Source organism: Rhineura floridana, chromosome 2, assembly GCF_030035675.1.
Source record: "Rhineura floridana isolate rRhiFlo1 chromosome 2, rRhiFlo1.hap2, whole genome shotgun sequence".
Classification (NCBI taxonomy): Eukaryota; Metazoa; Chordata; class Lepidosauria; order Squamata; family Rhineuridae; genus Rhineura; species Rhineura floridana.
Window position 1 is genome coordinate 55860226 of NC_084481.1, and position 14184 is coordinate 55874409.

Consider the following 14184-nt stretch of genomic DNA (forward strand, 5'->3'; position numbering starts at 1 on the left):
ACTAGAAAAAAGCAGCATGTGTGACACTATAATTAAACAGCTGGAACACATCCAAGCCTGTGTAAGTTGATAACCCTGCCACTGTCTTTGGCAGCAAAAAGGCAGGTCTGCAGTGAGTTGATACGGCAAGCACAATTGTTAATTCTCTAACAGACAATCTATAAACACGACTAATTACACATGTGGAAAAACAGTGTGCAACCCAGGCTGGTTACTTTCAAAAGCATTAAACACCCAAGAAAACTACTTCTGCAGAACGGCCCTGCAAAAAATTCTGTCTTAATCAATTCTCCAAGCTGTAGTTTAGTGTAAGCAACCACCTTGCCTGACAAACCACAGCTCTTTATTAATTTCTGCACGAGGGACCTAATGATAGGGTTTTTTTTCCTCCTGTAGACCATTTTTCTTTAATGGCTACAAGAATAACAGAACTATCAATTACCCATTTCAAGGAAGAACAAACAAGCAATCTAGAATGTTCAGTCTGTGAAGAGGAGGTTGCTGAATATGAATATTCAGCCTCTGCCAACACCTACAAAAGGCAACTCAGAGTTCATGCCTTTTTATGGAATCATTTTAACGTGACTAGATGATTGGTAATGAAATCTGAAGCTTCTTGTGTCCCTCAGTACTCCAATCAGATTCTAGCTGGATAATTATCAAAAGACTCTCGATGGCCTATATCAGGGATATCCAATGTGATGTCTTCCAGATGTTGTACACTACAACTTCCATCAGCCTCAGCCATTTTGGTCAAAAGTCAGGGATGATGGGAATTGTAGTACAAAAAATCTGGAGGGCGCCATTTTGGCCACCTCTGACCTAGATTAAACACACCAAGTGTCACTTTAGCTTCCCAGTATTCCCCTTGTTGGGAACTGGGGAGAGAATAACTTTTCCATTGTTTTATATCATTCCAAAGAAGCTCAGTACAACAGAACCGTAAAAAAAACCCAAGCTACACAGAGTGAAACATGGATCACAACCAAAGCAGAGATTTCCTATTTCTCTAACACCCAAGGATTGTCTTGAAAGCTAGCAACTACACTCACCTCTTATTAAGCCCATCACTTAAGGTAATTTTTTTTGTAACTATAAACAAAATTATTAGAATTACACACATCAATAAAATACAGTTCTAAATTATGCCTGTGATTGTGCAGATCATGAGCAGTAGTTATGCTAGAATAAACTACCTAGAGTAAAAAGGTCCAATGAGCAAAAGTCACACTGCAAGACCATGCAAGATCATAACCCTGAATAAGTTTGCCAGGCATGAAAACAGAGACATGTGGCTATCATACAATGTGGTGACATGTCCAGTGAAGGTGTGTGTGTGTGTTAGATGTAGGAAATCCATATTCAGATCCTTACACAAAGCTGCTTTTTATTTTTACACAACAACAAGGAATATTGATGTTTGGTGCAGGAAACGTGCAGTGCCAAGGGCAGATGTAGACCTGCAACTCAGGACAACATTTCATTCATCTATAGCTCATGCAAGCTTAGGCCAAAATAGATCTGTTACAATTTAAAGGTGCTACACAACTCTGTTGTTTTTGGAAAAAATATGGTTTATAAAACCAGAAGTATTCTTTGAGCAACGATATTACTGAAGATTACCTTCAACATCACAACTAAGATAGTTGCGCACTTCCGTCAAAATGAAATTGATATCTTCTTCTGTGGGAATTGGGTGATTTGTGACTTCAGTTGCAGTATCCGTGGTACCAGCAATGGTCATCTTTTGCCATGGCAAGAAAAAAATCACTCGTCCATCACTAGTGGATGGGTCAAGCAGTCCCATATTATCAGGGCTGGAATAAAACAAAAGGTTTTTATTTTCCTCCTAGCTCCCTTAAACATGCAGGGTAAAAAAGGCAGAAATAAATAAAATACTAAAAACACTCTTGTACAGGAGACATACAAAGGACACTGATAACACTGCACTCATTGGCAACTGGTCATTCAAGTTGCGGAGCTCACAGAACTTGTGCAGAGCGCAATTAGGATTCACAGGAAAGCTTATAAGCAGAGCATGAGGGGAAGAGAGATTCCCGTTTCATCGCTAGCAATGAGAGATAAAAGGTATTTATATGATCCTATGAGCCACAACCAGGCAAACGTGTGTGTGTGTGTGTGTGTGTGAGTGAGTGAGAGAGGGGGGGCTATGTGTGTTGATGTATTATGTTCACGAGCTAAAAAAGGAACACTTATCAAGTGTGACATGACCTGTTCAACTTGCTCTGGTTCAACTTGCTGTCTTCGGGGATCTGCACTTTACGTGGGTTATTTCCTACTTTCAGTTTGTGGCACAGTTATGTTGATCTGCAATGGTTTAATCTCATGTATAGGAGATATTGCTTGGTGGTAGGGAAACTTAGAAGCACATGCAACAGTTGTTTATCTTAGATGAATACAGTGTGGAGGTTTTGTGGGGGGGAGGATGTCTAAGTCTTTTAATGGGCCAGCTAGACCATGTGGTTAGTTGGGGAGGGCTTGTAGAACCCACATTTTTAGGAGGCAGCCATAGCTGCCATGGATTGTAATACAGACAACAATGAGGAGGAACAGCCGAATACACTGCAGAACCAGCGTGCTGCAGCTTTTAAAGAGTGTTAGACTAGGGCCTGGGAGACCAGGATTTAAATCACCATACAGTCATGAAGCTCAATGGATGACCATGGGCCAGTTACTATCCCTCAGCCTAATCAACCTCACAGGGTTATTGTGAGAGTAAAGTGGGGAGAGGGAGAACCATGCACACCACTTTGAATTCCTTGGAAGTGTAATAATAATAATAATAATAATAATAATAAAATAAATGAAGCTGGCATTTGAATAAGACATACTTTTTTTTAATTCAAGCTATAGTGACTAACTGAAGCAGTAGCTAGGTCAAGTGATGTAATCAAATGGCTTCTAAGACTGATAGCAATAATAATAATAAAAATACCCATATAGTCACATCCAAGCAAAATCCCATTCAACTTCATACATGACTGCACCCATATTTATTTCTGCACAGATATTATCTTGGTGAAAGAAAAATGGTGTATGTGAAGTGCCCCTCCAAGAGAAGATGACAATTACATATGCTTGAAGTGTAAGTTCTACACTAAAAAGTCTTTTGAGATGATATTTATATACAGCTTAAGGATACATTTGGAGAAGTACAGCTTAAAAAGTGGGTGTCAACACAGACTTGTAAGGTAAACCATGGCAGACAAGTAATTACTTTTCAAAATGAAATCACTATTGATTCAGAGAGGCAGGGAAACTTAGAAATTTAATATACAGACTCAGAGTATTCAAAAAACTTTTGACAAGTTTTCAAATAAGGTTTCTAAATTAACATAAAATAAGCAGAACTAGAGGGGTTGAGCATATTCTTTGCAGAGATTGCTGGGAGATGATTTGCATTCATTTTTAATGTCACGGAATCACTAGAGGAACCTAAATTGGGAAAAATGGTAAACTCTTTCAAATCCCCCCATCTTGCCCATTTCTGCCATTATGTGTTTGATCTTCTTTCAAAATTTCGGCTGGTAAATAGAAAATTCCAGAATATACCGTAGATGAGATTCTAAAAGCATAGTAATAGTACTTTACATTTATAAAGCATTTCAGGGCATCCAAAAAGTTTCACTTAACATCACAAAACAATGCCGTAAAACAGAGCAGATTTGTTGTTTCCATGTTGCAGGTGGGATGGGAGACCTGAGACAGAAAGTGGCTTACCTAAGCCCACCTGGTAAAAATTTGTTTTTACTATTTTTGAACCACACCCTCATCCAGACACGGATTCCAGGGTGGTATACATAAAAACAAAAATATCAGTGACAGTATTTGTAAAAAAAATATCAAAACATGATTAGCAAAGACAAATTCAAAGCAAAAGGTTGAGACCTAAACCAGATTAATATCTTTTAGATATTATGCTATACTAGATCTCAATATTGACTATAAATGATCTGCTTTCTGATCATGGGGAATTGGGCATCTTATCTCCACAATCTATGTTTACTTGGAAATATTCAGAAACAAGTCCAATGGTGTTCTACACGGCTTGCTCCCTGGTCAATATGTTTAGGATTAAAGCTATAAATAACTTCTACAATTATGATACAGTTTAGCCCCCCCTCATGCATAGGCTTCATCAAAGCAGACTGCCACAACACGTGGACATCCAGGGTGATTGGGCCAGTGGCATTCCTGATGCCGGCTCACAGCCACAAGCAAGACTCTGCTCCCTGGTAATCACGTGGAGCACCTTTCACACAAGAAATACATAAAGGGTGCTGATAAATAAACACATGAAGGGGTTCACAGGCTCACGGCCCGTTCCCCAAAAGAGCACCACCCAGCTGCTACTTAAATCCGGCATAACACTTTTAGAGTTTTGCATACTGAGCCAGTCACTGTTTCTCTGCCTAACCGACCTCACAGGATTGTTGTGAGGATAATATTGGGAGGGGGAGAATGCTATCTTGAGCTCCTTGAAGGAAAGGTGAGATATAACACAGTCTGCATCTGTGTCAGAATTGCTTTTAATATGTCTTTTAATATCTTTAACCCTTTTTTAAAAGATGTTTTTAAAGGTTTTTTTTAATGTTTTCAACGTTGTTTTGTTTTAATGTATTTTAAGGTCTTTTTATTATGTTTTAAAGTGTTTTTAGTGTTTCTGTTTGCCACCCTGGGCGCCTGCTGGAAGGAAGGAAGGGGTATAAATAAAATAATAAAAATAAACATAACAACTAAATAAACAAAAGATTCATTTTCAGTAGCTATGAAGATCACTTCAGCAGAAGGGAAACTGATCTTATTTTTTCTGACGGACCAGCAGGGTGGGCCTTTCTCTTATCCTGATCCTATCTAATATTACAGGGAGAAAGGGGAATGCAGTGCTTCTACCCTCTCATGGTAGGTTCCTAATGCTGAAAGTGGCTGTCAAGGATCCAAGTTGAGGATTACTGGCTGAAAAAAATGTAGGGGACTAGGCACAATTAACACTGTGTCCCTGTGGTGCGAGCCAGGTTTCCACTCTGCAAGTGTGTCTGGAAATGGAAATGTCTTTCAGCTTATAAAAGACTACCATAAAGGCATTTGGAACTCATTTTAAGACCCTATTTGTTTTTTGTTTTTAAAAACCATCTACAAGCTGCCAAGGAAGGTCTTCATTTAAATCAGGATGCAAGTGGTCCAGTGGTCCATCTAGCTGAGTACTGTCTATACTGACTGGCATCTGGTCTACAGGGTTTCAGGCAGGTGTCTCTGTGATGCTCCAATGTTGTATGTTGCAATATATGTTGGTGTAGGGTTGTATTAGGAGAGGTAGGGTAAGTGGAGTGTGAAGGGAGGGAGAGCAAATGAGTTGGAATGTCTGTGAAAGTTACGTGCTGATTGCCTGAGAGAATGGGGGGGGCGTTATATGCGTGGATGACAGTTGGATAGGGAATAGTTCTGGAATAGATAGACTTGAAAGAAAGAGGGCTTGGTCTTGGGGTAGAGAGAGTTGGAGGTTAGAGTGGGTAGAGATGCAGGGTTTTACTTGTAATATTTGAGGCACATAAATATTTTGTTTCTTTGTGTGAGAAACAAAAGAACATTAATCTGTAACCCATGCTTGAGAACCTGAGTTAAAAGTAATCTTGTTTATAGTCAAATCTGTTGTCAAATAAATCTGTTTTGTTTTTAAAGCACCTGGTCTTTGGCCAGCTATCACAAAGAACAAATGGGAATTCTCACCATGAATTTCTCTTCCCAGGGGTTCCTGGAGGGCATTCAGCTTCTCGGGAAGGCGCTTCCCCCAGCACAACAGGCAGGGTCCAATCTTCTAATTACCTCACCCAGGGGGAGGAGCCATCCCGTCCTCCAGACCGGCTGGAAGAGCAAGGATGGCCCCTCGACCCTCATCAGAAAAAAACACTGTGTGTCCAGACTCATAAAAAGAAAAAACACTATGGAACTAGACAGAGAAAAATGACAGAAGAGTAGATAATGCCATGAAATCCCCAAGGAGGTTCTAACTGCCTCCCCCACAGGTGGGGTGCCGGCAGAAGCCACTATGAACTAGCATGAGTAGACCAATGGCACCAGAATGAAGAGGTGGGAAGAATGCCCTCCAGGAACCCCTGGGGAGAGAAATCCACAGTAAGAATTTCCATTTATTTCCCAGTGGTTCCTGGAGGACATTCAACTTCTTGGGATGTACCAGAGCTCAATGACCTCCTAGGCGGGATTCCAGGTGCCAACAAGTCATGCATGAACTACCCTTTGCAACACCTTCCTCCCAAACGCTGCGTCCGCCGAGGCCCAGGAATCGATTTTACAGTGTTTGGAGAACATATGCAGCGAGGCCCACGTGGCCGCTCTACATATGTTCTCAACTCCCCTTAAAGGCAGCAGAAGTGGAAGCCCCCCTCAATGAATGGGTTGCGAGTCCCCCTAGTGGTGATTTCCCCAGAGTGTGGTAGGCCTAAACAATTGCCTCCTTGAGCCACCTGGAGATGGAAGAAGATGAAACCTTCCTTCCCTTGGTAATCCTGCCGAAGGAAACGAACAGAGCCTTGGTCTTCCTGAACCCAGACGTCCTGTCTAAGTAGAAATGGAGAGCTATGCGCCCATCCAGGGAATGCCAGGCCCTTTCCTTGGAAGAAGTGGGATTAGGACAGAATGACAGGAGAACCACCTCCTGTGCCCTATGAAAAATGGAGTTAACCTTAGGAATAAAGGATGGATCTGGCCTCAGGACTACCTTGTCCTGGTGAAAAATACACAGCTGTGGATCTGACAAAAGGGCCCCCAATTCTGAAACCCTGCACGCTGATGTGATAGCCATGAGAAAAATTGTCTTGAGTGTCAGGAACTTCTCCTCGCACATAGCCAGTGGCTCAAAAGAATGCCCCATCAAGGCAGAGAGTACCCAGTTCATGTTCCATGAATCACTGGATGATTCCTCTGCCCCACATCTCTAAGGAAACACCGACACAAGGGATGTGTGGATAAAGGAGGATCCCACTTGCAACCCAAGAAACTGCTAATGGCGGCTGCCTGCTGTTTCAATGTATTAGAGCTGAGCCCTTTGTTCAACCCCATCTGTAAGAAGCACAGCACATCCACCACTTTCTTAGAGGCTGGGTACCTCGCATTGGCTCGACACCACTCCATGAACTTTTTCCACATAGAGGCATAAATTCTATATGTGGAAGTCTTCCTAGGAGCCAGAAGAGTATCTAGAGCTGCCCCCGAGAACCCCAACTCCTCTAGCCAACCCTGCTCAGCCTCCATGCAGTCAAGCGAAAGAGCTCTGGGTGCGGATGAAGAACTGGTCCCTGCCTCAGCAGGTCCGTTCTGAGAGGAAAATGCCATGGTTCCTGAACAGACAGGTGGAGAAGCTCCAGAAACCAAGTTCTCCTCGGCCAATACGGTGCTACTTATTTCACCTTGGCCTGCAACTGTCAGACATGTCTGACAGTCTGTAACAGTACAGGAAAGGTGTAAAGTAACCCCCTCGGCCAAACTGTTGTCACAGCATCCCATCCCTGCGCCTCTGGATGCTGAAAACGTGAAAAGAACTTTTTGAGTTGGGAATTCTGGTGTGTCACAAAAGGATCCACCTGTGGGACACCAAAAAGACTGATGATGTGGTGGAATACTTAGGGATGAAGTTGCCACTCCACCTCCAGGAGCGATGTCCTGCTCAGCCAATCTGATAATAATAATAATAATAAATTTTATTTTTCAGTCGCCTATCTGTCCGGGTTAGGGACACTCTAGGCGACGAACAACAAGAATAAAAACAATACATATAGATCAACATAATCAAATTTTAAGCTAAAAAACCATTCATTAATTCAATTGTAACATAAGTTAATCTGTCCCAATCTTGTAGGCCTGCCTGAACAGCCAGGTCTTCAAGGCTCGGCGATAGCTGGACAGGGAGGGAGCATGTCTGAGATCAAAAGGGAGGGAGTTCCAGAGGGTGGGGGCCACAACAGAGAATGCCCTCTCTCTGGTCCGTACCACCCAAGCTGTTCTCACCGGTGGGACCAAGAGAAAGTCTTGCGAGGCTGATCTCGTCAGGCGGCACAATCGGTGATTCTAGAGGCGTTCCTTCAGATATACTGGGCCGAAACCGTATAGGGTTTTAAAGGTCAACACCAACACCTTGAATTGGGCCCGGTAGACAACTGGTAGCCAGTGAAGATCTAATAACACTGGGGTGATATGATCCCAGCGACGGCTATGCGTAATCAAGCGTGCCGCTGCGTTCTATACCAGCTGTAATTTCCGGACCGTTTTCAAGGGTAACCCCACGTAGAGCGCATTGCAGTAGTCTAAGCGAGAGGAGACCAGGGCATGTATCACCTGAGGGAGCAGGTGAACAGGAAGATAGGGAGGCAGTCTCCGTATCAGATGTAATTGATAAAAAGCTGCCCGGCTCACTGCTGTAATCTGAGCCTCCATGGACAGCTGGGAGTCAAGTATGACCCCAAGACTGCGGACCTGGTCCTTCAGGGGTAAACTTACCCCATCAAGCATCAGGTCAGTAATTCCTAATTTCCTTTTATCTTCCACAAGTAATACCTCAGTCTTGTCGGGGTTCAGCTTCAGCCTATTCTCTCCCATCCATCCACTTACGGATTCCAGGCACTTGGACATGGTATTCACAGCCAACTCCGGTGAGGACTTAAAGGAGAGATAGAGCTGAGTGTCATCTGCGTACTGATGACACTGCAACCCAAAACTCCTGATGATTGCTCCCAGCGGTTTCACATAGATGTTGAATAGCATGGGAGAGAGGATAGAACCCTGTGGCACTCCACAATGAAGAGGCCAAGGGTCTGAAACCTCATCTCCCAATGCCACCCGTTGCTGCCTATCCGAGAGATAGGAACGGAACCACTGCAAGACAGTGCCTCCTATTCCTAATCCCTCTAGGCGGTTTAAAAGGATACCGTGGTCAACAGTATCGAAAGCCGCTGAGAGGTCCAGGAGGACAAGGAAGGTGTATTCACCCCTATCCAATACCCTCCTCATATCATCTACCAGAGCGACCAAGGCTGTTTCCGTACCATGACCAGTCCTGAAACCCGATTGGTATGGATCCAAATAATCCGTTTCCTCCAAGTGTGTCTGTAATTGCGCAGCCACCACCCTCTCAATCACCTTGCCTAAGAATGGTAAATTAGAGACTGGGCAAAAGTTGTTTAACTCTTGGGGATCCAAGAACGTTTTTTTTAAGATGGGCTTTATTACCGCTTCCTTGAGGGCTGATGGCATTGCACCCTCTTGCAAGGATGCATTCACCACCGCCTTGATCCCTTCGCCCAGTCTCTCTTTACAGCTCATGATGAACCACGATGGGCAAGGATCAACCAGACAGGTGGTCGGCTTCACAGTACAGAGCACCTTGTCTACTTCCTCAGACAGAAGAGGCTGAAACCGATCCCAACAGACCGGAATGCAACTGGCCGACTCTGGCCCACTTCCTGTCTCCACAGCGAGTGGAAGCGTGCTCTTCAGACGTTCGATTTTATTGGCAAAGTGTTTAGCAAAAGTATCACAGGAGATTTTAGAATGTTCCATGGGTTCCTGAGCAACTGGACCGACCAGGCTTCGGACCACTTGGAACAATCTCCTGGGACAACACTCTGCCGACGCAATAGAGGCAGCAAAGAAATTTTTCTTTGCTGCCTTTGTTGCCACCTGGTAGGCAGCTATTGCTGCTCTAACCCGTGTCCAATCGTCTTCAGTACAAGATTTCTGCCACAGGCACTCAAGTCGTCTCACCCCCTGTCTCAGACCCCACAGCCGTGGTGTATACCAAGGTGCTGTCTGAGTTCTGTTCAGGGGGAGAGGATGTTTCGGAGCCACCCGGTCCACCGCCCTGGCGATCTCCTTATTCCACTCCATCACCAGGGATTCGACCATATCCCCCAGCGCATTCAGGAATCCTTTGGGCTCCATCAGGCGTCTGGGGCGGACCATTCTAATAGGTCCTTGTCCCCTGCGGAGGGCGTGCGGCATCGAGAAATCTATATTCACCAGATAGTGATCTGACCATGACATGGGGTTAGAAGAATTCACCCCCATTTTCAGAGCACCATCCTCGCCTCCTGAGACAAACACAAGGTCGAGAGCATGACCGGCTACATGGGTAGGCCCTATATTACTAAGGTGCAGATTGTGATGTTCCTATATTAGTGTATATATGATAAGTGTTGTTTTAGAAGATACATGGTAAGTGGAGTGAAAGAGGGGGAGTGAATGGGCAGTAGAATGCGAGATGATTGGCTGAGCGTTTTAAAATGGCTGAATGTATAAAAGGAGGAGTGAGAGTGGAATCTGGGGGGGAGAAGAGAAAGAGTGGATTGCTTGGTGGGGTTTAGAGAGTTGTTTACCAGGAGGGAGGTGGAGTTCGGATTAGTATTGAGTAAAACCATATGCTTATGTGCCTTAAGAAGAAATCTTGTTAATCTTGTTAGCTTTGTTATCTTTAATAAATACTTAATTTGGTTTACCAAAGGCCTGATCCTTGGCTGGAGTTTCACAGACCAGAAGGGAGGGTAAGGTAATGACCAAGGCTGAAGGGGAACTGTAACAAATGGTGGCAGCGGTGAAGAGAATAACAATACCAGTATTCAGAGTCTCTGGGAATACTATTGGGACGTTACTGGTGGTTGCCTAGCAGGGGGATCTGTTGAGGTCTGTGCTAGAGCGGATAGGTAAACCATAAGAGAGTGCGGTCCGGACTGGTGGAGTCCCTGGTGGTGCCTAGAGACAGGCAGTAACCACGAGCAGGTAGGAACCTGACAGGGAGAGCCAGGGAAGGACGCATCACATGTGGTGGCAGAGGTGGGATACGAACAACAGAGAATCCAGATACGAATACTAGAGAATCCAGAACAGTGGTGTGGCAAACAGAAATAACAAAACAAGATTTCTTGTGAGAGTGACTGGCAAAGAGTGTGTGGCAAAGAGTGAGTGAACTCAAACACCATGGCTGAATACATAAAAATGAAAAGAGAGGAGCTGGTGGAGAAGTGCAAAGTCATGGTTTCCATGAAATCCCGAGGGGCTCCTGTGAGGACAGCCTCGGCATGTATGTTGAAATCCCCCATCACCACAAGATTGGGGGAGAGCAATCGCACAGCCGAGACTACCTTGAGCACCTCAGTCAGGGATTCTGTTGTGCAGCGGGGTGGGCGGTACACAAGCAGAATCCTAAACTGCCCTTTGGACCCAACCTCCAGTACATGCAATCAACAAACTTGGTCTCGTGGAGAGGGGGTCTGGCGAAACACAAAGATTCCCGGTAGATAACTGCCACTCCCCCTCCCCGCCTCCCAATCCTCGGCTGCTGTGCATATCGGAAACCGGCTAGACACATGGCCTCAAGTATAGGGGCTGAGGCCTCATCCAGCCATGTCTCCGTAATACACACCAGGTCTGCGTCCTCATCCAGGATCATATCATGGATGAGTGATGTTTTCTGTACCACAGACCTGGCGTTACACAGCAGCAGTCGAAGATTGGATGGAGTTCTGCTTTCCCCAGTTATCTTCTGGTGGTAAACAGGCCTGGAACAAGGGATGGATATTAAGCATCTATCCCTAGTTCCCCGATGCCGGCTTGGCCTGCTGCCCACGCCCCTCCAGAATCTGCCGCCTAGCCTTTCAATATTGTGCTCCCCCCACTAACCCCCTCTGATCTACACATAGCTCCCTTCAGTACGCCAACAGGCAGGCCTTCTCCTTCGGTACAGTAAAAACAGTAAAACAACCCCCCGCCCCCCCCCCCAAAAAAGCAGCAAAACAAAACAAAACAAAAGACAAAACCCCAGGCCACCTCAGCCGGCCGGCTTATGTATCCCTCCAAAGAGGGACAGGTGATGGAAATCAGTCACAGCTGGCTGGGTACCTGGGACCTGGTCCTGCAGGAGGCACGTCTGCCAGGCAGCAGTCCCACTGGGAAGGGTGGTGGAGGTGGTGTTCCAACAGCAGCAGCAACAGCAGGCTCTCCTTCCCTGGGTGGCGATGTTCTCCTTCTTCCTGCAGGCACTGGGTCTCTGCTGTCACATTTTGTATTCCTGCTACGTGTTCTGCCTTCAGCAACCCAAGGTGAGACTCTGCCCACTGGAACAGGAGGCGAGCTTCATTCACCAGGACCCTCGACTTCGTTCCCCCTTGATGGTTGATGTATGCCTTTGTTGCCACATTGTCGGTCCGCACCAGGACGTGGGCTCCTGTGATGTGTGGTGCAACCTTCAGTAGTGCCAGTCTCATCACTCGGAATTCCAGCCAGTTGATGCTCTGGTTCAGTTCCCTGGCCTTCTACACTCCCTGTGCCACGTGTGACTCCAGATGCGCCCCCCCAGCTGTAAAAGCTGGCATCCGTTATAAGTACTTCCTTGCCAGTGTCTCCAGGCTCACTCCCCTCAGTAGCCTCTATGGAGACCGCCACCACCTCAGTTCTTGGCACAGAGACGAGCTGATTGGAATCTGCATCCTGCAGGATTGAGCAATTTGGTCCTGGAAGGGTATGAGTGTTTGCAGCAGGGGTCGGGAATGAAAACGGGCCCAGCTAACTAGGTCCTGGCAGGATACCAGTATTCCCTGGAGTTTTGCCAGTTCCATCAGCTATATTGTCCTGGATGAGATTACCTGTACTGTGAGCTCCTGGACCTTGGCCACCCGCTCCTGAGTGTGCCTCATGCGGTATTGGGCTGAGTCTATCTGCACGTGTAGATGTGTAATATTTTGCATGGGTTCCAGGGCACTCTTTTCAAAGTTCACCACAAAGCTGTGGCTGGTAAGGCAGGACAGAGTGGTCTGAGCATCCCTCCTGCACTGGTCCCTCGATGGTGCTCTGACAAGAATATCGTCAAGGTACGTGTGGACCCACACCCCCAGGGTCCTCAGATGAGCCATCGGTGCCACTAGGACCTTGGTGAAAACCCTGGGAGCGGAAGTCAAACCAAAGGGAAGAGCCCTGTATTGGTAATGCTTGTTGGAATAACAGAAACAAAGGATTTTCTGTGCTCCAGTCGGATTGGGACATGGAGGTATACCTCTGTCAGGTCTATGGATGCCATCCAATCGCCTTGGTTGATGGCCTCCGAGACGGATTTCAAGGTTTCCATTTTGAATTTCTTGTAGGCCATTCTCCGGTTGAGCCATTTGAAGTCTAAAATAGCCCATATCTATCCATTCTTTTTGGGGATGAGAAAGAAAATTGAGTAGACTCCCCTATTTCTTTCCTGAGCTGGTACTGGTTCCACTGCGCTGATGTCCAGGAGATGTTGTATGGCCATGAGGAAGGCCTACATTTGTCTGACTTGATTGACTTCAGGGTCCTGACGAATTTCTCTCTTGGACGCCTTGAAAATTCCAAGGAGTACCCTGAGGAAACTGTTGCCAGAACGCAACTATCGAACATTGTCACACTCCATACCGTCTTGAAGTCGAGCAGACACCCCCCAATGGCTCCCTGGAACACAGACGACTTGGCAGCAGGAGGACTATCCCTTCTTCGCTCCTTTCTGGAACTTTGATTGGGAGGGGTACGGAGGTGGATGGGATCTTGACTGGTTGGAACTAGTGTATCTATCTTGTCTCCCTGACCGAGCCTTGTATCCTGATTATGTGTTTTCGCAATGGAAAGGCTTTGAGCTCCGAAAGGACTGAATCTGCTTAGACTTGAGTTCATCTTTTTTGCCCCGGCAGAGCCTTCTGTTGTCCCTAGTCTCAACAAGGACCTTTTCCAGTGGTTCCTCAAAAAGTTTGCCCCCCCCCCGAAGGGAGAGCTGGCCAGATGGCCCTGGGATCCTGGGTCCACGTCCCAATGATGAAGCCACAGGTTACATCTCGCCATTGTGCTAGAGGCCACTGCCCTGGAATTTAACATCATTGCATCCTGCTGTCAGAGAAGTTTTCTTCAGACCATCTTTGACACTCTTGGGAACGTCCTCCCTGCTGGCTAGGTCATCCGCCCACATCATATTTGGCCTGGTGAACACTGACACAGCCATTGAGGCTCTGAAGGTGGTGCCTTGCACCACAAAGTCTCTGTGCAGTGCAACCTTGATCCTCTTGTCACAAGCATCCTTAGGTCCCCCTTCCCCCTCTGTTGGAAGAATTGCAGAGGAAGAGAGAGCGATCACTGGCTGGTCTACTGCTG

The 14184-nt window shown here is 46.0% G+C and overlaps 1 protein-coding gene across 7 annotated transcripts in view; it reads right to left on the reverse strand.

Annotated features, from left to right (window-relative positions):
* The window catches only part of GPD2 (glycerol-3-phosphate dehydrogenase 2), a 131656-nt gene that overhangs the window by 26203 nt on the left and 91269 nt on the right, over window positions 1–14184 (reverse strand). For all 7 annotated transcript variants that reach the window (XM_061608753.1, XM_061608754.1, XM_061608755.1 and 4 more), the window contains one exon: window positions 1624–1817. In XM_061608753.1, coding sequence (XP_061464737.1) covers window positions 1624–1817 — 194 coding nt within the window. The remainder of the gene's footprint in view (window positions 1–1623; window positions 1818–14184) is intronic.